At 43.9% G+C, this 20,911-nt stretch overlaps 1 protein-coding gene across 3 annotated transcripts in view; it reads left to right on the top strand.

The window, feature by feature from the left end:
• Nucleotides 1-1,922: 1,922 nt before the first annotated feature.
• Nucleotides 1,923-20,911, top strand: part of LOC103632948 (helicase SEN1) — a 45,505-nt gene continuing 26,516 nt past the window's right edge. Inside the window, exons 1-9 of one of the 3 annotated variants that reach the window (XM_020541013.2) lie at nucleotides 1,923-2,375; nucleotides 4,557-4,941; nucleotides 5,743-5,859; nucleotides 6,065-6,147; nucleotides 12,372-12,522; nucleotides 12,601-12,746; nucleotides 12,817-12,947; nucleotides 13,027-13,149; nucleotides 13,705-13,778. In XM_020541013.2, the coding sequence (XP_020396602.1) occupies nucleotides 12,494-12,522; nucleotides 12,601-12,746; nucleotides 12,817-12,947; nucleotides 13,027-13,149; nucleotides 13,705-13,778 (503 nt within the window). In that variant the 5' untranslated portion in view covers nucleotides 1,923-2,375; nucleotides 4,557-4,941; nucleotides 5,743-5,859; nucleotides 6,065-6,147; nucleotides 12,372-12,493. The remainder of the gene's footprint in view (nucleotides 2,376-4,556; nucleotides 4,942-5,742; nucleotides 5,860-6,064; nucleotides 6,148-12,371; nucleotides 12,523-12,600; nucleotides 12,747-12,816; nucleotides 12,948-13,026; nucleotides 13,150-13,704; nucleotides 13,779-20,911) is intronic. The other 2 variants (XM_035961039.1, XM_020541012.2) reach the window with 2 other exon arrangements.

Here is a 20,911-nt window from a genome sequence, read left to right as displayed (position 1 = left end):
TGCAAAGGTGGCCTGACACCTTATCCTGACGCGCGCCCTTCAGTCGACAGAGCCGAAGTGACCGCAATCACTTCGCCGCTCCACTGACCGGCCTGACAAGAGGACAGCGCCGCCTGCGCCGCTCCGACTGCTGTGCCACTCGACAGAGTGAGGCTGACAGCAGCCAAGTCCGGCCTCGGGCGCCATAGGAAACTCCGCCTCGCCCGACCCGGGGCTCGGACTCGGGCTCGGTCCCGGAAGACGACGAGCTCCGCCTCGCCTTACCCAGGGCTCGGACTCGGGCTCGGCCCCGGAAGACGACGACCTCCGCATCGCCCGACCCAGGGCTCGGACTCGGGCTCAGCCCCGAAAGACGACGAACTCCGCATCGCCCGACCCCAGGGCTCGGACTCGGGCTCAGCCCCGGAAGACGACGAACTCCGCACCACCCGACCCCAGGGCTCGGACTCAGCCCTGGCCTCAGCCGACGGTCTCCGCCTCGCCCGACCCAGGGGCTCGGACTCGACCTCGGCCTCGGAAGACAGACTTGACCTCGACCTCGGAGGAGCCTCCACCTCGCCCAACCCAGGGCTCGGACCGACCACGTCACAGGAGGCACCATCATTACCCTGCCCCAAGCTAACTCAGGCTACGAGGAACAAGACCGACGTCCCATCCGGCTCGCCCCGGTAAACAAGTAATGATGGCGCCTCACATGCTCTATGACGACAGCGGCTCTCAGCCCCCTTACGGAAGCAAGGAGACGTCAGCAAGGACTCGACAGCCCCGACAGCTGTCCTTCCGCCAGGCTCCAGCGCTCCTCCGACGGCCACGACACCACACGAACCGGGTGCCAAAACCTCTCCGGCTGCCACGATGACATGTAATTAGGGCACTAGCTCTTCTCCGCTAGACACGTTAGCACACTGCTACACCCCCCATTGTACACCTGGATCCTCTCCTTACGCCTATAAAAGGAATGTCCAGGGCCCTCTTACAGAGGGTTGGCCGCGCGGGGAAGGACGGGACAGCGCTCGCGTAAGCCGCTCGCTCCCTCCCGCGTGGACGCTTGTAACCCCCTACTACAAGCGCACCCGACCTGGGCGCAGGACAAACACGAAGGCCGCAGGTTTCCCCTTTTACGCCTGTCTCCCTCCGGCTTCTTCCCCCCTTCGCACTCCATCTCGCGCCGACCCATCTGGGCTGGGGCACGCGGCGACAATTTACTCGTCGGTCCAGGGACCCCCGGGTTCGAAATGCCGACAATTCTCTAGTCCCTCTAACCAACCGGGGCCTAGACTATCTTCAGTAGATTTTGAAAAAATATGGGACACAGAATTATAGATGGTGTTGTTTAACATTATTTGTAGAGAGAAGTTTAAAATAAAGAACAAGAGGAAGGATACGATAAAGGTTATCCTAGAGATAGCCTAAGAGCAACTCCAAGAGTTCTCTAAAAATAGCTTACTAAAATCATGTTTAGCAAGTTGCTAATTAGCTATTGGAAGTAAAAATAGTTTGATCTTTAATAGTTGCCATATTTTGGGAGTATTTCAATTTTGAATCTAGCTTTGGCAGTCCTACCTCTATCGAACTTGGCTGGCGGCAAGGTTGAGAGCAGAGGATGTCGAGGACAGAGAAGAAAACCGTGATCGACACGACATGTGGAGGAGTGGTGGTCTAGTGCCGCAACTTATTGTGCGACAGTGGTCCAACAACGAAGGAGAAGCTTGTATCATGCACGTTGGACCTAAATGCCTTATTGTTCGAGAAAGTGGAAAAAAGAGTGTGTCCTATCTAACTATCTGAAAATGGAAAATATTAAGCACGCAGGTGTGGAGAAAATAACGGCAACTATGGTTGGATAGGAAGTAACTAAAATTAGCAAATCTATTTAGAGAACTATTAAAAACTATTTTTTGTTTACTTTTAAAATAAGATTTAGAGAGTTGTTTAGAGAATTAGAGTCGCTCTAGAAAGAGAAAGGGGGAAAACAACACGAAATTCGGCTACTGCGCCGGGCGCGAGAACGCGCAGCGTACTTCCCCCAAAGTGGCGGGCACGGAGGAGCGGTTCCGGGCAAGGGGCCGCCATTGCCTATAACCTCGCCCGGCAGATACCATACCATTCGCAAATCCTTCCGTTCCGAAACCGCACTCCCGCGCTCTCGCATTCACGTCTCTATCCCGCGCGCTCGCTCGCCGTCTTGCCGAAACCCTAGAACCACGCCGGGCCGGCACCGATCACGGACCGGCGCCGTCCGCGGCGATGGCGGCGGCGCGGCGGATCGACCTGGCCGACCGTTGGCGCAGGATGCAGGAGGACGAGGACGCCGATGACGGCGGCGAGTCGTCCGCCGCCAAGCACCGGCGACTCATCCGCGCCAAGGAGGAGTGGTAAGTGTGGTTGTGGGCTTGTGGCCGCCCCCATTGCTCCCTCGCTTCGCGTAGCTCTTAAGGCGGCATGGCGGTTGGTACGATGCGTACTCGGCCGGGGGTTTAGGGTTGTCGTCGTGGGTTTAGGATTGCACCTTAGATTATGATTCGTTCGAGCAGCTTGCTGGACCGTAATAAGCTCGAGGTTTGCTTTGGGAAGTCAACTTCCCGGAAGTTGATAGTATAACGCGAATGTATGTGCCTATGGCTTCTCTGTCTCCCCACATTACTTGTAGATTTCAGGTTCTGTTAACGTCATGAATGAAGCATTGTTGTAATGGAATTCATGCTGCTGGATATCTAGTGGCAGTATTATTAGGTTGCGTTTGATTTGGGGAAGTAGTTGATAGGAATTAGATTTTGTGAAGCTTAACTTTTTATTAAATGGTCATTTGCAGACATAGTATGCCATTTGTAATGTGATCAAAAGTAGACCATTGGACACAACGTTTTCAGTAAGGAATAAAAAAATACTCCCTCCGTTCCAATTTATAATTCGTGTGATTTTTTCGCATCAAGTTTGACCAGCTGCCTTATTAAAAAAATTCATAATTATTATTAATTGTTACCGTAGTATTGTTTAGCATATAATGTACTTTAAGTATGGCTTTGAAATTTTCTTGTTATCACAATTTTTTTTTGAATAGGATGAGCTGGTCAAACTTGGTACAAAAAGTCAAACGAATTATAAATTGGGATAGAGGGAGTAGAAAATTCTTTTAATCAGTGTTATCCTGAATGCTAAATGGTAAACAGTCGGTCATCCTCGGTTTAGTGTTTAATCGAACTACACAGACGTTTAAACAGACTAAAAAACAGATTATACGGGATTAAACAGATTAAATGGCCTAAACGGTTAGCTACTGAGTAGCATCTAAACGGCGTTAAAACGGTCTAACGTCCGTTTAGGATAACATCGCTTTTAATAAAAAAAACTTGACCTGCGGGCGAAAGACCGCCCCTACAACATTGCACTAAGAAGAAACTTCCCACACATAGGCTGAGAAACACACAGAAGGCTGGCTGCCATGGACGTGTCACTGAGTGAGCAGGTTGCAGGACACATGCCTGCGGCCACGTGCATCTCGCTGGAAGCTCAGGAATGCAACTGAGGAGGCATGTTTTTTAAATGTTTTGTTTACTTCGCTCCCATTGGGAGTTGAACCTAGGACTTTGAGATGCTACCAAGGCTCTCTTTATAAGGATTTAATGATGAGGTCTCTGAGTTTGTTGTTGGTAAGTTAGGGAATCAAATGATCATATGTTTCCATGTGACTGTTACTGTTACACCTAAGGTGTAGTAAGCTAACAATTTGAACCTACATACATGTTATGTGCTTAAGATTCACTAGCCTGAGTGGAAGCTTAGCACGCTAAAGTGTGAATCTAAATGCAATCTATGGGTTCAAGATTAAGTGTCGAGAATGGAAGTTTCTATATACTTAGATGAACACCATCTATGTTACTTTTTTTGTAGCGTTACATGCCATGCTTTCGTGGTAGACATTGGTTTGATACGTTTAGAGAACAGTTTTATGTTGGGGTATGCTGGCAAATTTATTCCTGGACAGCTGCAATGATAAGGTCTCACAATAATTGATTTTGAAAAGAAGGATCTTCTGAATTTTAATTGGCATTTCTGCAAAAGATACAATAATTCCCAAGAAAATTCTCAGTGTGCTTGATATGAGTTTTGTATCTGTTTATTGTTCTATGTGTGCTGAGGTGTTGTAATTAGGGTTTATATATTTAATATGATGAATTGATGATTTCGACGTTGAATGGTTGGGTTGACAATAAAGCTTCTTCCTGATGACTACTGATTCAGAAATGGTAAAGCTGTGCAGCAAATGGTATAACAAACAAATCATTGGCCATTGCTTGAATACCAATTTAGAGGACCGGGACCATCTTTTCAATCCCTACTCTGCATCTTCCAGTTCCAATCTTAATGCAATGCTTACCTAGGGTTGTTAATGAAAGCTGACGTAATTTATGGTTGCGAATGAAAAATATATATCTGAATTTGACTTGTGTTGGAACCACAAAAGTATTTAGGTGGTAGTTTTGTGGTTTCCCCTCTTATTTCCCCTTGTCCCATTGATATGAGATTACATTCATGTTTGTCCAATCACCTTGCAGGTTTTCACATTGCTATACCTTTCTGATAAATTTACCAAAAGAAGATCATATTTGGTGTGGATATGCTGATATCATGAGCCCCTTCATGGAGACATTCCATGGCTTCTTTGATGATGAAGATGAGAACTCATCTCTTCGAATAATGTGGACAAGAGTTTCCCGAGAAATGGGCATTTGCACACAATGTGTATGTGAACACCACCAGGCACAAGGATTTTTCAATACCGAATATCAGTCAGATACTGTTGATCCCCTTCTGAAAGTATTGCGGCTTCTTGATGAAGAGAGGATAACAGGACATCTTATACATATCAACACAAAGCTTCAGCTCAAAGAATATGACCCTTCATGCCATGGTGCAGAAGTTGTTAGCATAATGTTTGAAGTATGCTCCATTCATGTGATGCCTTTTCAGTTTCCCTTTTTGCAATATATTGATTTCCTCTTGTAAAACAGTGATTGCTTCTATTGACCTTTTTTCTTTAGAAGTATGAACATGAGCAATGATCTATAACTTGAGATTACTTCTAGTTCTTCTCTATAGGGTGCATTGGGATTTGAAAAGGACTAACAGCTAGTCAAACTATAGACATGTTCAGTGTAGAAAAGTTGTATAAATGTATTCCACAGATCTTTTAATACAACATTTATCCGTAGCAATTGATGGTATTTCATAAGATAAACAGACGGTCGAAGTATATTTTTAAGGGCTTTCAAATCCTATAATACGCCCAATAAAAAGAAATGGAGGGAGTAGTAACAGGCCACAACACTGCATGGAGTATATAAAGATAAACCGGCAATTGTTTATTAAGACCTACGGACATTACATAATCTGTGCAGCTGATTTTGTTTTCGTTATTAGGTGAAGATTGACAACCATTGGCTGCATATATACTCCAACAAATTAATCAAATGCAATTGCTGTATTGATGACACATAAGGAACATAATTAGCCTGTGCATATGATGTATACTGTGTTAATGGCCAGTAAATGACAGCTTATTTACCTTTTCTTGTGTTGTGCTCTGCTGCCAATGAACCTGCCCTTTTATTTAATAAAACAAGTAACCATGACAGACTCTTGTTTCCTTTTTCGTTCTTTGAGATTGAGATATTTAAAACCACCCCACAGGGTTTTAAGTACGGTAACAACCATAACATACTCTTCCCTTCATATTTGCAGGTTCTGATGTATCCTGTTCTGTTGGATGACCAATCATTGGCTAATCAATTTCAGATGTTCATTGAAAAAATTGATGAGACGTACGAAGTGAGCCTTTCAACTAATCAGCAATACCCCGTAAGCCAACTTTTCCCTTGACCCTGCTCATAGTGCAGCTGATAATGTCTCAGTTGAGTATTGGATCCTTAAAAGATGGATATTTTCTGAATAATCAAGCAGTTCAGGGTGCATATTGCTCACCATTATTTTAGTCTATTGCTCAAATAGTAGTGTTACGATTCTCCATTTGTATCTCACAATGTTTTTAAAACTTTAAATCTAGGGTGTCTATGCCCTACTTTTCTTCAAAAGCTGTAAAGCTCGGGCTATTGGGCTTCGATTAGCTCGATCCATGGGGAAGCTGAGGTAATGCACTCTCCACTTGTTTGTTCATCCTAAGCCAAGAACCATAGTAGACATTTCTGAAGGATGCACTAGATAAGAATATTCATCTAATGATCTTCTCAATTGGCCATCGTGGGCTTTAGTTAGGCATGGTGGCTGGGTGGTTAAACTGTGCTAGGATGTGATAACCATGTTGATAATTTCTGTTTTTTTGCCAACCATATTGTTTGTTAGCACTTAATACTTGAAGTCTTAATACCCATGGAACATATATTGTCATGTTCTTAAGTGGTGGCCCTAAATGGTCATTACAGCATGACAAAATCAGTTTATTTTTCATATATAGAAACTTATGGTAAAGTTGCGCTGGCATTGCATTTATTTGTACACGACTACACGTATTCTCTATTTGCCCTGACTTTGGACTCATGTACAATGTTTGGGAAACTCATAAATTTCTTAAAACCACCTAAGTTGTTTCATCTATTTAGGCCTTGTTTGGGACAGCTCCAGCTCCAAAAAATTTGGTGGAGTTAGTGGAACAGGTCATTAGGTGCTCTAGAAAATTGTGGAGCTAGAGCTGTAAGCCTTTAGAAGACATTTAGATAAGTCATTTTGTTTATTATTTAGATTAAAAAATATTTTTAAAACTATTTAAATTGATATTATAAACTACAGCTCCACACTGGAGCTGGAACTTGAAGCCATCCCAAACGCCCCCTTAGTTGTTCCTCAACTCTTGTCACAAAAATTAAGAGAATCGCTTGGTAAAAAAATTAAGAGAATCGGTACAATTAGTAATTCATCTAAATATTGCTGTTACACAAATGCTTCTTTCCGCTGCTTTCAATACCCCCTTTCCATAATATAATCGAAAATCATTCTCCCATCTCTTCCTACTTCCATATCCACATCAAGCCATCCTTCAACGAGTCCAATTAAATAACAGCCTTGTATTCAATGACACTATTGCTGTATACAATTCATTATTTAACTCTATGCAAGCTGTACCTGAGCAATTGCTCTAATGACTTGCTCTAATGACGTTTCAGCATAAGCATGTTGAGTCTCGTTTTAACTTAGTTGGGATTTAACATGTGTGTTACTAACCACGAGGTTGATTGAAGATGATACTCCATAGAGGAGTATACTAATACAATGCCCGTGCGTTGCGACGACACACAATCATATTTGATGGTATTGGTTGAGGTGGGTCAGGCCCTACCAGTAGTGCAACGATAGTGATTCCAAATAAAAAAGGGAAAATTGTGAGCTACCTCGCCCACGTGGACTTGGCCACCTCGCCATATTTTCATTTGTTCATGGGCTTCTGCTCAAATGAAAAGGCATCGGCCCACCTGGCCACATAGGGCTGTAGGGCGACGGACCTCCTGGCCGCCTCGCCTGAGACCGCGAGCAGGACCAGCAGTAGCACGCAATACAAATATCTAGTCCCACCTCGCCTAACTAAATAGCATAGAGGTATGCATTCTTGTACATAAGGACATGCCCCGGCAAGGCAAATGCCATCTGTTGAGGGCCCGAGACAGACTGCAGGCTGAGAGCTTGGGTCAGAATGGGGAGCGTGGGCCTTGGGCCGCTTAGATTGTTTTTTATTTTTGGAAAATTCTGAAATTTAAATTCGGTAAATTCTGATTAAAATCGGTAACCAAAGGAAACGATCGTTAAAACATCAAACCGATTTCGATATCGATTTCGTTTTCGAAAAATACCGTTACCGATGAATTCGACTGAAAAAATAAAAAAACGGAATATGGAAAACCCAAAAATTTCGAAACCGTTTTCATCCCTAGGTATCACAATAGTACATGTATCAGTAAGTCTAGAACGATCAAGAAGATCTTGGATGTACTTAGGCTGTTAGAGATAAAAACCTTTTGGAGTTTGTAGAACTACCCAAGATATAAGTAATAGGATACAAATCAGACATCTACAATTCCTTGCTAAGGCGCTTCTTGACATGAGAAATGTGTTCTAATTTCTAAATCATCACCTGTAATTAGCATGCCATCCACATATAATAGAAGTATATAGTGCGACCTTTTGGAGAGGTGTGAATAAATAATGCTGGATCATGATCACTAGAAGAAAAACCAACAACCTTGATTATGGAAATAAATCTCTCAAACCAAGGGGCCTGTTTCAATTCATATAAGGCACAAAGAAGGCGACAAACATGCCCTGAGGGAGCATTAACACCAGGATGTGGATGCATATAAATTTCTTCATGCATATCACCATGAAGAAAAGCGTTTTTGACATGCATTTGAGAAATAGTCCAAGAGGATGAGGCTGCAACAACAATCAAAGTACGAACACTAGTCATATGGACAACTAGTGCAAAAGTCTCATCATAATCAAGCCCTCAAGTCTGTTGGAAACCACAAGCCACCAGACTAGCTTTGTATCACTCAATGGAAAGATCAGATTTAGTCTTAACTCTGAAGAGCCATTTACATGTGATGGGGACACTAGAGGGTAGAGGAACAATATCCCACGTATTCGTACGTTCAAGAGCAGCCAATTCTTCAAGCATTGCAAGCTGCCACTCAGGGATACTAGATGCCTCATGATAAGAGGATGATTCAACATTTACTGCACCAACACGTGAAAAACCATAACAATCTGGAGGTTCAATGTTGGATGTTGCCACGGTCACGAAGACAATATCTATGATTAAAAACAAGATACTCATGATTGTTAGTACAAGTATCTGCAACAGGTTCTGCATCAGGACTAGCTGTGGGAATAGAGCGGGAATGACGAGTGTAGGTTTGGGAGATAAGTGTTTTAGAAGAGTATGAGGAAGACGATGTGGAAGTGAAAGGTAGTGTAATGGGAATAAGGACATTCAGTGTGGATGTAGGAGAAGATTGTGGCCATGAAGTATCAGGAATGGGAGGAAGATACATGAAGAAGGTGGATTTTATGGGAAAGTATGAGGAGTGGGTGGACGAGTTGTGGAAGAAATGTTGATTTTCATTAAAACTCACTTCTTGTGAAATACACATGCGATGAGAAGATGAATCATAACATTGATAGGCTTTATGTTCAAGACTGTAGCCAAGGAAGACACACTCAACATATTGAGCAGTCAATTTAGTTCGTTCGCGGGGAGCTAACAAGACATAACATGTGCATCCAAAGACTTGAAGATGATCATATCATGGAGTTCTCAAAAGAATTTCACCAGGTGTTTTTGCCAGAGAGTTTGGATGACGACTGTCTATTGATGAGATAGACTGCTGTAGAAACAGCTTGACCTCAAAAATGCGAAGGAACAAAAGATGACATCAAAAGAGTGTGTGCAGTCTCTATGACATGACGATGTTTGCGATCAGCAAGCCGTTTTGTGCATGAGCAACAGGGCAAGAAAGTTGCATTAGTACCCTCCGAGGTCAAGAAATGACGAAAATTATCAGATAAAAATTCACCACCAGAATCAGCGAAAAAATTTAATAGGAGCAGAAAACTAGGTGTGAACCACGGAAGCAAAAGACTTGTAAATGGAAAACAACTAAGATCGGCGTTTCATGAAGTAAACCCAAATATAATGAGAAAAATCATCAATAAAAATGACATAATATTTATGACCACTTTTTCAAACAAAAGGTGCATGACCCCAAACATCAGAGTGAATCAAATCAAAAGGTTTAGCAGAATGAGTCACTAGGAAAATATGGAAGTTGTATTTATTTTTCAAGATGACAACCCGTACAGTGAAAGCTAGACTCAACAGGTGTATGACCTAAACAACATGATTTTATTAGAGTAGACAAACGAGATCCATATAGATGGCCAAAACGATGATGCCATTGGACAAAGGACACAACAGATGCCAAAGCACATAAGCCAAAGAGGTAGTGGATGCAGGGGGTATTGGATGCAGGGAGGCGCAAGGTATCCAAGATGTAGAGTGAGACAACTCTATGTCGATGGCATGTCCCAATCATATCCCCTGTGTGACGATCCTGTATAAAACAAGATGAGTCATCAAATCCAACAAAGCAATTGCAATTTGCAATTTGTCCCACTGAAAGAAGATCCATAGATAATGCAGGTGCAAAGAAAATATTGGAGACAGTAAAATAAAGATTGGAAAGAGAACCTCGGCGAGTGACAGGGCATAGAATACCATCAATAGTCTGAATAGAAGCACCCTCAGTGACACACGTAATAGATGCCAATTGTGGCTGATCAGATGTCACATAAGGAAGCTCCAGAGTCAAGAACCCAAGACGAGAATGAAGCACCAACGGATGAAGTAGCAGCAACAACAACTGAGCCTTTAGGAGGATGTCTTATACCATGTCCATGAGCAGCACAACGTGCTCGAAAATCAGCTAACTTCTCTGAAAACTTAGCAAAGCATTTTTCAGAGTGGTGAGTGGCTGGTTTGCAATGCCCACAAGGCTAAGGAGTATGCCTTGGTTTCTGAACAGTAGCCAACAAACTGTGAGAACCCACACTAATAGAAGACATACACTTAAGACAAATCTCTTCAGCAAGTAATTCAGACAACACCTTATCCATGATGTGTCAGAATCGTGAAGTAACCAAGCACGTAGTGAATCAAATTCAGGTTGAACACCCATAACAAATATGTAGGTGAAAAACTTCTCAATGAACTGATGAGCTGGCCATGGAACAACGGTACACACATGCACCATAGAGGTCAATGTATCCATCAAACGATCAAAAGTTGAGTAGTACACATCAATAGACATACTCAATGACATGAGTTTGCTGCATAGATTGTAAAAGAGCATTGCTGTCCTGAACAAAACGTTCCTTCAAATGAGACCAAATAGCCTTAGCAGTTGTGAATTTTGACAAACTCATTACCATGGACGCTTTGGTGCTATTGATCATTGTGGACATAACTTTGCCATCATTAATATGCCGAGTTTTGAGTGCAGCAACATTGCTCCGATCATCAGCAAGTACTAGTAGAGTGTCAATCAAATGAAAGAGTAAACCATGACCTCTCAGTGCAGTCTGAACACAAAAAGCCCACCCGGGATAGTTTTGACCATCAAGCACGATATTGACAAATGACAACAATATCATTGACTGACATATTGATTGGCAATGAAGAGCAACCGAATTGAAAGAAGAGAATAGCCATGTAGCAAAAAACCAATGGAAGCCGTATGGAACCAATTGTGCCCAAACGAGTTCACTGGACAGCACGCTGCCGAGGACACACATCGATGTCCGTGACAACAGGAGACTCCGCGTCGATGAAGCCGAGTAAGCTCACACACAAACGACGAAGGAGGCACGAATGATGGCGCAGGTGAACGTTTCTGCGGGTGCGGACGAAGGCCGTGACAACAGGAGCGTCCATGTACTTCCACAAGTGCAGATGGAAGCACAAGAGAGACGCCATGGGGAAGACTGACGGTGGCGCATGCGGCAAAGTTGTAGGGGATGCGGATGGTGGCACACGATTTCACAGAGTCGCAGGCGGTGCAGATGGAGGCCGCGAGCGTGGGCGAAGACTAGGCGAAGTCGCAAGAGAGGCACCGACGATGGTGGTGCGTGCAGGGGAGGCGGGCGAAGGATGGTGGCAAAGGTGGCGCAGGGGATCTGCACGGCAGACGGTGGCGCTGGCGCGCAATGGGGCAGCGGCATCCTTGATCGGAAGACGAGCGATGGGATTCTGCACGCACGGACGGTGGCCGCATGCGCGGACGAAGGAGGGGTGGTGGAGGAAGAAGCTTCACTGCGACGAGCAGAGGCGCACCCGCTACCTCCGCGAGGACGGCCGTGACGGTGGCGAAAATCTGGCTGCAATGACGTCCGAATTTTTTTGAAATGAAAAGCTGTGAGGGAGACCCCCACAACACAACTTTATTGATTAAAAAGAAGCAAGCTAAAACAAGGGTACAGGACGAACTGGAAAGGCATACCGGGGGGGGGGGGGGGGAGAAGGAAAAAGAAGAGGAGAATCAGCTATCTAGAGTTTAGCCATAATGATACTTGAATTTTTTTGGGTGGAATTAGGGGATATTAGATTCTAATTCTAACCTGCTCTGTTACCATGTTACTAACCATGGGGTTGATCGAAGATGACTCCATAGAGGAGTATAGAGAGTATATATAGGCAGTAGGCCATAGGAGTAGTATGGGCCACATGGGCCTTAACATTGTGTTCTGTTAACCAGGTCCAGTTTAAGTATAAAGTCATCACATGTAAGTATGTTGACAATAATTTGCAGGAGGGCAGTTGATTTGGAGCCATTGCAACCCTTATTACAAAAGTATATTATCTTTTTGGAAGCGGAAGTCCTTCCATCTACTTCAGAACATTCGAGACCTAGGGTGCAGCTCAAAAGAGCCGATGTATGGCTTGGATTTAAATCACTGTATGTAAGTTTAAAACATGGTTCACTGCATATGTATTCTATAAATATCATGCCTGCTAATTTGTTGACTTGATTGTTTCAGCCTTGGATTTCTTGAGGCTCCAGCTTTTGAAGATGGAATTCTGGAAAAGTACCCATTCCTGAATATTGTACTTAACCATGTCAGTGATGACACATCTGATTTGTCGTGTGCTGTAAGTTGCCTCAAGGCATCATTTGAAATGCTCGGTAAGTTTGCTGAGTTTCTTTTGACCTGTGATGCTTGCACTGTTGCAAGATAAGAATTCACTTGTTGTAGGTTGCAAGCTTTGGCTGAGAACAACACTATCACCTAGTGTTATGCGGAACACATTATTGGGTCACTGTTTTCATACGCATACCGAGAAAAGTCACAAAGAAATTTTTGATCTTTTCCTCCCATTTCTTCAGGCATGTTTGTTATTCCTTTACTTGACTGTCCTCATCTAGGAAACATTGTAAATATGATAGGTCAGTTATCTGTATGCAGTCACTTGAAGCGCTACAAGACGGTGAACATGAAAAGCAAAGGAGGAACATTTTGTATTTTCTTCTTCATCAAGTTACTCGGAGTAGTAATTTCAGTGCCTTGATGAGAAAAACTGCGACTAAGGTTAGCTTGGTGTTTTTTGCATTTCAAGTAATTTGAGTTTCCATTTAAACCACCTCACAATTTTCTTTCCCCTATTCCCTCATTTTCTTTTCTGGCTATTGAGTACCATCTTTCTAGGACATGCCTCTTGTGTTAGTTTGAAAGATCACCCACAATGCCAACATACCCACTTTCTGGTGGTGATTTCCTTTTGTTTCAGAAGATCTATGCAATAGCATGATCTTTGAAAAAATATAAAGCATGATTGACCTTGATAACTTGCCATCTTAATAAACTATTCAGGATCATTGACTTTTGGTACATTTGTTGATGAAGTGGTTGAAGTATCTTGGTGTTTTAAACCATCCTTCAATAAATTCTGTCATGGGAGGTTTAAACCATCTTGGAAATTGTATATCACTGTTTAGTGGAAAAACAGCTAACCAAACTACCAAAGGATTTTATTTATGTTGGCCGAACTGCATGTTGGTTCTCATTTCATTTACTGATTTTGCAAAAACCATACACTGTTATCGGTTGATGTCAGCAATGTTTTTTCTTCTCTTTGCCTTCCAGATTGCACTTCTTATTGTACAAAGAGGCTACACAATGAACCCTCCATGCCCACCTTCCGAATGCGCCCATATGTGGTAATGAACACAGATGCTTATTCTGACAATAGTTTATGCATTGGATTGCTCATTATGATGTATTGAGGTCATCTGTAATAGTTCATGGTGATGCTATTTAGTCGAAGCAGAAAGGAAACCAATGATTTGTTGCCCACATAATTTCTCATTCATAGCAGATATGCTATTAATGTTTCTTGGATTGTTATGTCGAGAAAGGAGCCTCACGTTCTTCTCAAATTGGATATCTCTAAGGCGTTTGATTCTGTCTTGGCCTTTTCTCATAGAGGTCTTGAGACACTTGGGATTCGAGCCCTGTTGGCGCAACTTGGTTTGCCTCCTGTCAACATCATCAACTAAGATCCTTATAAATGGTGAGCCTGGCTGTAGCATTTCCCATCTCAAGGGCCTCCGTCAGGGAGATCCTTTGTCACCGATGCTCTTCATTCTAGTCATGGATGTACTGAACTCCCTATTTAATTGTGCTGTCCAAGAAGGTCTCTTGCAGCCACTTGCAGTTCAGCAGTGCCAACATCGGATTTCATTCTATGGGGATGACGTGGTTTTATTTCTACGACCTATTGAGAGTGAACCCTTATTGGTTAAGGAACTTCTGAAGGTTTTTGGTCAGGCAACAGGTCTGGTCACAAATATAGCTAAAAGCTCAGCCACACCTATTCAGTGCAACGTGGAGGAACGATCTCTGATTACTAACACCCTGGAGTGTGACATCAAGGATTTTCCTTGTAATTATTTAGGCCTTCCATTGAGCGTTCATAAACTCCCAAGGTCTGAACTTCACAAGCTGGTTGACAAGGTTGCAAATAATCTCCCAAATTGGAAGGGAGTTCTCATGAATAAGTTTGTCGATTGGTCACGGTCAAGGCTGTCCTATCCGCCCTTAATATTTATCATATGACTGCTCTTGACTTACCTAAGTGGGTGTTCAAAGCAATTGACAAGAAGTGCAGAGGCTTTCTTTGGGTCGGTAAAGAGGAAGCTAAGGGAGGAAATTGTTTGATTTATTGGGATTCGGTGCAACGTGGCCTCCGGGCAAGATGGCTTTGGCTTCAAAAAACTGAACCTTGCAGGCCTTGGAGTGGACTGCCAGGTGCCAAAAAATGCTTGACCTCTCTTTAATTTTGCTGTTCAAACAACAGTGGGGGATGGTAAAAATACTTTGTTTTGGGCTGATAGATGGTTGGAGGGCAGGACAATCCAAGAGCTCGCTGCTAACCTCTTTAAAACCATTCCCAAGAGAATAATTAAGCATCAGACTGTGTCCCAGGTGCTGCTAAACAGGGGATGGGTGGCTGACATTAAAGGCGCCTTTACCATTCATGTTCTTAGTGAGTATCTTATGATGTAGGACTTGCTGGATAGCTTGCACCTACACCAAGGGGTCGCTGATCAACACCTCTGGAATCTCTCTGAGAATGGTCCTACACCAAATCGGCTTATGAGGCTTTCTTTGTAGGAACAACCCAATTTGCTCATTGGAAGAGGGTCTGGTTACCTTGGGCTCCTCCTAAATGCAAACTATTTATTTGGTTGGCACTGAAAAATAAGGTGTGGACTGTAGACCGGATTGCAAAGCGAGGCCTCCCACACCCTACAGCCTGCCCGCTCTGTGACCAGGAGGCGGAGAATATACAACACCTGTTGGTCTCCTGCGTGTTTACCAAACAAGTGCGGTTTCTAATCCTGCAGGGCCTAGGACTTTCCTCTCTATCTCAACCTGAGTAAAGAAGCTTATAAGTTGGTGGAGTAGCGCTGTTTGTTAGGCTCCTAAGAATATAAAGAAAGGACTCAACAATCTCTTTATCCTAGTGGTGTGGGAGGTTTGGAAGCACCGGAATGCCTGCATGTTTGATAGAGCTATTCCGGAGGTCTTAGTGGTTCTTCAAAATGTTGCCAATGAAGGCTCTCTGTGCTGTGCAGCTGGAGCTACAGATCTTTGGTTCCTGCTAGAGGGGGCACGGTGTAGGCTAGGAAATCCTGGCTAGTCTGCTAGTGGCCGGGTCTTGTGGGTGTTTTTTTTTCATTTTCATGTAATATGGCCTTATGTTGTAACTTGTAAGTCTTGTGGGGTAAGCCCCTTCCATTTATTCTTAATGAAATGATGCACAGTTTTTTTCTCGAACCACATAGGAGAGCTGCGCGTCATTTCATCAATCCTGGGAGGTCTTACTGCCGGGATGATCCTGTTAAGAACTAAGCTCCATACCTCCCTAGCAAACACACAGGATACTAGAATGTGGTTAATGGTTTCCACATCTTGATCACAAAGGGGACAAGCGGCCTGATGCGGTAGCCCACGTTTGGCCAGTTGATCTGAAGTCCAACATCGATTATTAATGGCCAACCAAATGAAGAACTTGCAGTTTGCAGGGGCCCAAGTTTTCCAGATCCTCCTCCAAGCTAGGAATTTGATGGAGCCAATGAACATCATATTGTATGTAGATTTGCTGCTATACTGACCTGAAGATGAAAACTTCCAAGAAAAATGATCTGGGACATTAGGATGTAGAACTATACCCTCAACAAGCTCCCAGACTTTGAGGAATTCTATCAAAACCTGAACTGTTAGAGCGCCCTTGATATCAGCCACCCAGCCTCTGTTGGATAATGCCTGGCTCAATGTACGCCTCTTAATTACTCCCTTTGGGACTACTAGGATCAGATTTGGAGCAAGGTCAGCCACACTCTTTCCTTGTAACCAATTGTCTGTCCAGAATTTGGAAGAAATACCATTCCCAATATTTACAGTTATGGCCATTTGGAAGAACGCTTGAGCTTGCTAGGAAGACCAAACCATGGTTTTGAGGGATCAGTTTTCATAAACCATAACCAGCGGATACGCAGTGCCCAACTCATCCTTTCCAGATCATGTACTCCAAGACCGCCAGACATGTAAGGTCTTTACACCTTGGCCCATGAGACTAAACAATTTCTTCCCTTGGCCTGTTCTTGCCCTTTCCAAAGGAAACCCCTTCTCCTTTTATCAACAGCCTTAAAGAACCATTTAGGCAGATTCAAGGCGAGCATTTGTTGAATGGGTGTTGCTGAAATTAGATTTGACAACAACCAACCTGCCAGCCTTGCTTCGGAGGGGGCTTTCCATCTTGGCAATTTATTGGCAATCTTGTCAATTAGAGGTGTTAGAACAGCCTTTGAAGGTTTATGAATAGAAAGGGGAATACTCAAATATGAACAAGGTAAGCTTCCAATGGAACAGGAAAAAATGATGCACAATTGTCCTGCGTTTTTCGAAAAAATGTTGTAATGTCATGCATGCTTTTGTTAAGGGCTATATTTATGGTGAATATTGTTCCTGGTCTTTAATTTTAAATTTCTTATTCAGCTGCATTGTTTCTAAATTAATTAGTATGAAAATAGTAGGGTTAATAGTATATATGCCACTAAACTTTTCCCTGCTTGGAGATATGCCATTGAACTTCCTGAAACCGCGTCTATGCCATTGAACTTCCAGAAACCGCGTCTGTGCCATTGAACTTTTTCAGAAATTGGAATCATGCTATCATGTACGTGTTTTGGAGACTTGGACCCAATATCAACACCATGTACTTTTGTATTTCCTATCTTACCCCTGCCTCGTTTGACCTTATATCCTGTCCTTTTCGCATCGGATCCATTAGGCCAAAGGAGACATCCTTTCAGATAGTGCTTGAGCGATTGACAGTTCGTCAGTTACCGTCGCGGGCACTCTACGCTACCGCACCTGTCAACTACAAGCACCACTTATCCAAATTTCGAAGCCCCCTCCCTAGGCTCATCTCAATGTTAGGTGGCTCATCTCGACGCAGTAGCGTCACACCGGTGTCACCGCGATGCACCTTTCGGGGCGTCTAGTTCTTTCACCACACTGCCATACTCCCCCTCTCTGCCATCGTCCTGTTTTCGCTCCCCCCTTGCACCGGCAATGCCCCCATCTTTGCTTCCATCGCCACGTCTGTAGACACCACTGCCCCCTCGTCTTTATCGAAGACTACCTCGTGAACATGTGCAACCTCTACGCTAACGTGGTCGCGCTCGTGGCGTCGGTGCTCTCTGCCATCAAGTCTCCCTCGAAGCCCGAAGCCATGTTCGCCTTCCTTGCCAACACGCTCGAGCTCTCCTCGCCGCTCATTGTTGTGGCAGTGGCCCACGACTCAATGATACTCACCTGCAGCATGCCGAGGACGCTCACGTCGCGCGCGGATGAGCTCTGTGTGCTTGATTTCACGTCGTGTTTCAGATGGGTCTTATTGTCGCGCGATGCGGTGTAGCCTTGTTCCGCTCACGCACACTTGTCCGCAGTGTCTAGTTTTGGCTCCCGTATCTGCGTGGTAGTGGCTGTTAGAATATAATATATAAGTGAATTGTCCACCTCCTCCTATCAGCTTAAGCTTTTAGGTTGAATTGGTTGGTGCATGCAACTTAATATGGTATCAGAGCCAGAGGTCTCGAGTTCGAATCCTGGTTAGCACAATTAAATAAAAATAATTGTTGCTCGCTCCTATATTCCATGTCAGAGACCCAAAAAAAGAGGCTCGACGTGAGGGGAAGTGTTAGAATATAATATATAAGTGAATTGTCCACCTCCTATCAGCTTAAGCTTTTAGGTTGAATTGGTTGGTGCATGCAACTTAATAGTGGCGACAAGCTCACTGTGCTCAAGGGCAATCCAGCGCATAGAGAGCGGCGTGGCACGACAGACATGTTTCTGCAAGCTACGCATGTGGCTGTTCAAGAAGGCCAGCGAGCTCTCCATCCTCTGTGACGTCGTCGTCGTCTTCTTACCCGTCGGCCACCCCTCTGTGGAGTTTGTCGTCGAGCGCTTCCTCGCCTGTAGGTGTTGGTGTCGACTACTCCTCTGCCGGCGGCGATGGCCTTGCGGTTTCAGAGCTAAACCGCCTGCACGACGATCTGCGTGTGCAGCTGGACGCGGAGAAGGCGAGGCAGGAGCACGTGAACGAGGAGCCCCGTCATGGTCTGGATTGACATGGACCTGGGTGCCATGGGCCACAACGACCTGGTCATGTCTGGGCTGCATTGGTCGCCGTGGCGGCGAGCGCCGACCAGCTAATGTGTGATGCGTTTAGGGATGGCAACGGGTACATACCCGTCGGGTAGTACAATTCCATACCCGTACCCATCAAAAAAATTCTACCCGTCGGGTTACCCATATATACTCGCGGGTATAAAATCTTACCCATACCCGTACCCGCGTGGGTATTTTTACCCGTCGGGTAACCCGTACCCGCTAGGAAAGAATTAAATTCCAATATACCAATCACTCAAAATATTAAATAAACATATAAAAACAACTTCCATTTCACATATAACAAATCATATGATTACATAACTTGGTATCTAGACAAATGATAACTAGAGAAGAGTTTTATTCTAGCTAAGTTGGACTCTATTAGATGTTTATAGTGCTATTGATGCGGGTATATTTTACCCACGGGTAGACGGGTATGGGTAGTACCAACCCATAACCGTACCCGTCTACCCAACGGGTAGAGGTTTTTACCCATTAACATACCCGCGGGTAGAGAAATCATCTCGTACCCGCCTTCATATCGGGTAAAACCCGTCGGGTATTCGGGTTTCGGGTACCCATTGCCATCTCTAGATGCGTTGCTTGTCGGGCGCAAGGCAACCCAGGCCTTCTCACCGCCGACCTCCATACGGTCAAGTCCACCGTCACGCTGCTCCAAGAGGAAGGCACCCTCACCGATGGTGACATCGGGTGGTTTCCCATGAGCAGAGGACAGGGACAGATCCACGTTGAGGACATGTTGTCCCTGGACAACAATGAAGTTTGACATGGCCTAGTACATATCTAAAAGTATTAGTGGATGACAATAGTCCAGTTTGAAGAAGGACCTCATTACTTGTGAAAGCAACCTTGTCCTAGTAATATTGGCCATATGGACACCGTAGCCCAAGACTGATGAATCCCATGTACGAGACTTCATCTAGTCGTCTCGATGAAGTGTAGCCATGGCCGCGTTGTTTTGTTTTCCATCTGATTTTCACGAGTACACGCAAGAGTAGAATGGTGCCCTAGCGCAGTGGCTTAATACAACCGACACACGATGGTTGATGACCGGCGCGGCCGCCGATGTGTTTAATCTAGTTTGGTCAACGGTGAGACGGCTGCCAACTACACTACGGTCGGCTGTCACAGGATGGTATTCCTAATTTTCCAGTTCCTATCAAATGATCCCATTTCGGTACTTGATTTTTTATCCCCACATTGCCAAAGAGCAAACCATTCGATATACATGAATGCCTTTTTTATTCTATGTTGAATGGTCCCTACTGCTTTGATATCTCATTATGTACAGACTTGGGATTTTTATTTTTCTTGCACAAGAAAGCAAATCCACAATCACGAGCTGCCACCCCATGTTAACATGAGCTGCCACCAAACCACTGCCGCCCCCTCTTGCCCATCTTTCAGGTAGGGTTGCTAAGCACTAAGTCTATAGAGCTAATTACCAAAGACAGAGCCATTATAGCACTCGTGGTTGCATTATTATCCTGGGTGATCACTCCATGTTCCATTTAATACAAAATGTTCTTGTTTAACCATCGGGTTAACATCATAATAAAACTTCATTTCTGGAACATAGTATCATTAAAAGAGTGACATCATGTTTATCAAGTTGAGCAATAGCAAAAATTGCTAAGCATAGCATTTATCCCAGGGTAATTCAAGGAATATGGTTGGTAATTCTAGGAAATCCTTATTTAGGCAAATCCCATCAAATTATGCAATATCCAAAAAGTAAACATCATTATATGCATTATTTAGGTACAAATAGAAATGCAGAGGGAGAATCCACTTGCCTTGATCGAACGTGTCATGTGGGTCGTCCTCGAACGTGTTTGGTTCGTCTACCCACAGTCAACTTCTAATCATCGATTCGCGAATCGTACATACAAAAGAATACGTACGCAAAATAAATAAACATACACCATTACATGGGTAATCATTCACCATTACATACACATTCATATATCACACAACTATACTCATAAATATGTCTAAAACATAAATATTTATGGATCCACTATATCTTCCACTTTGAGTTATCATTGGTGAAAATATGAGCAGACGACTACGACGCTAGTTTATT

The sequence above is a fragment of the Zea mays genome, chromosome 7, assembly GCF_902167145.1.
Source record: "Zea mays cultivar B73 chromosome 7, Zm-B73-REFERENCE-NAM-5.0, whole genome shotgun sequence".
In the NCBI taxonomy this organism is placed as follows: domain Eukaryota; kingdom Viridiplantae; phylum Streptophyta; class Magnoliopsida; order Poales; family Poaceae; genus Zea; species Zea mays.
Note: the sequence above shows the minus strand (reverse complement) of the source record. Positions and strands in the feature narration are given on the sequence as shown.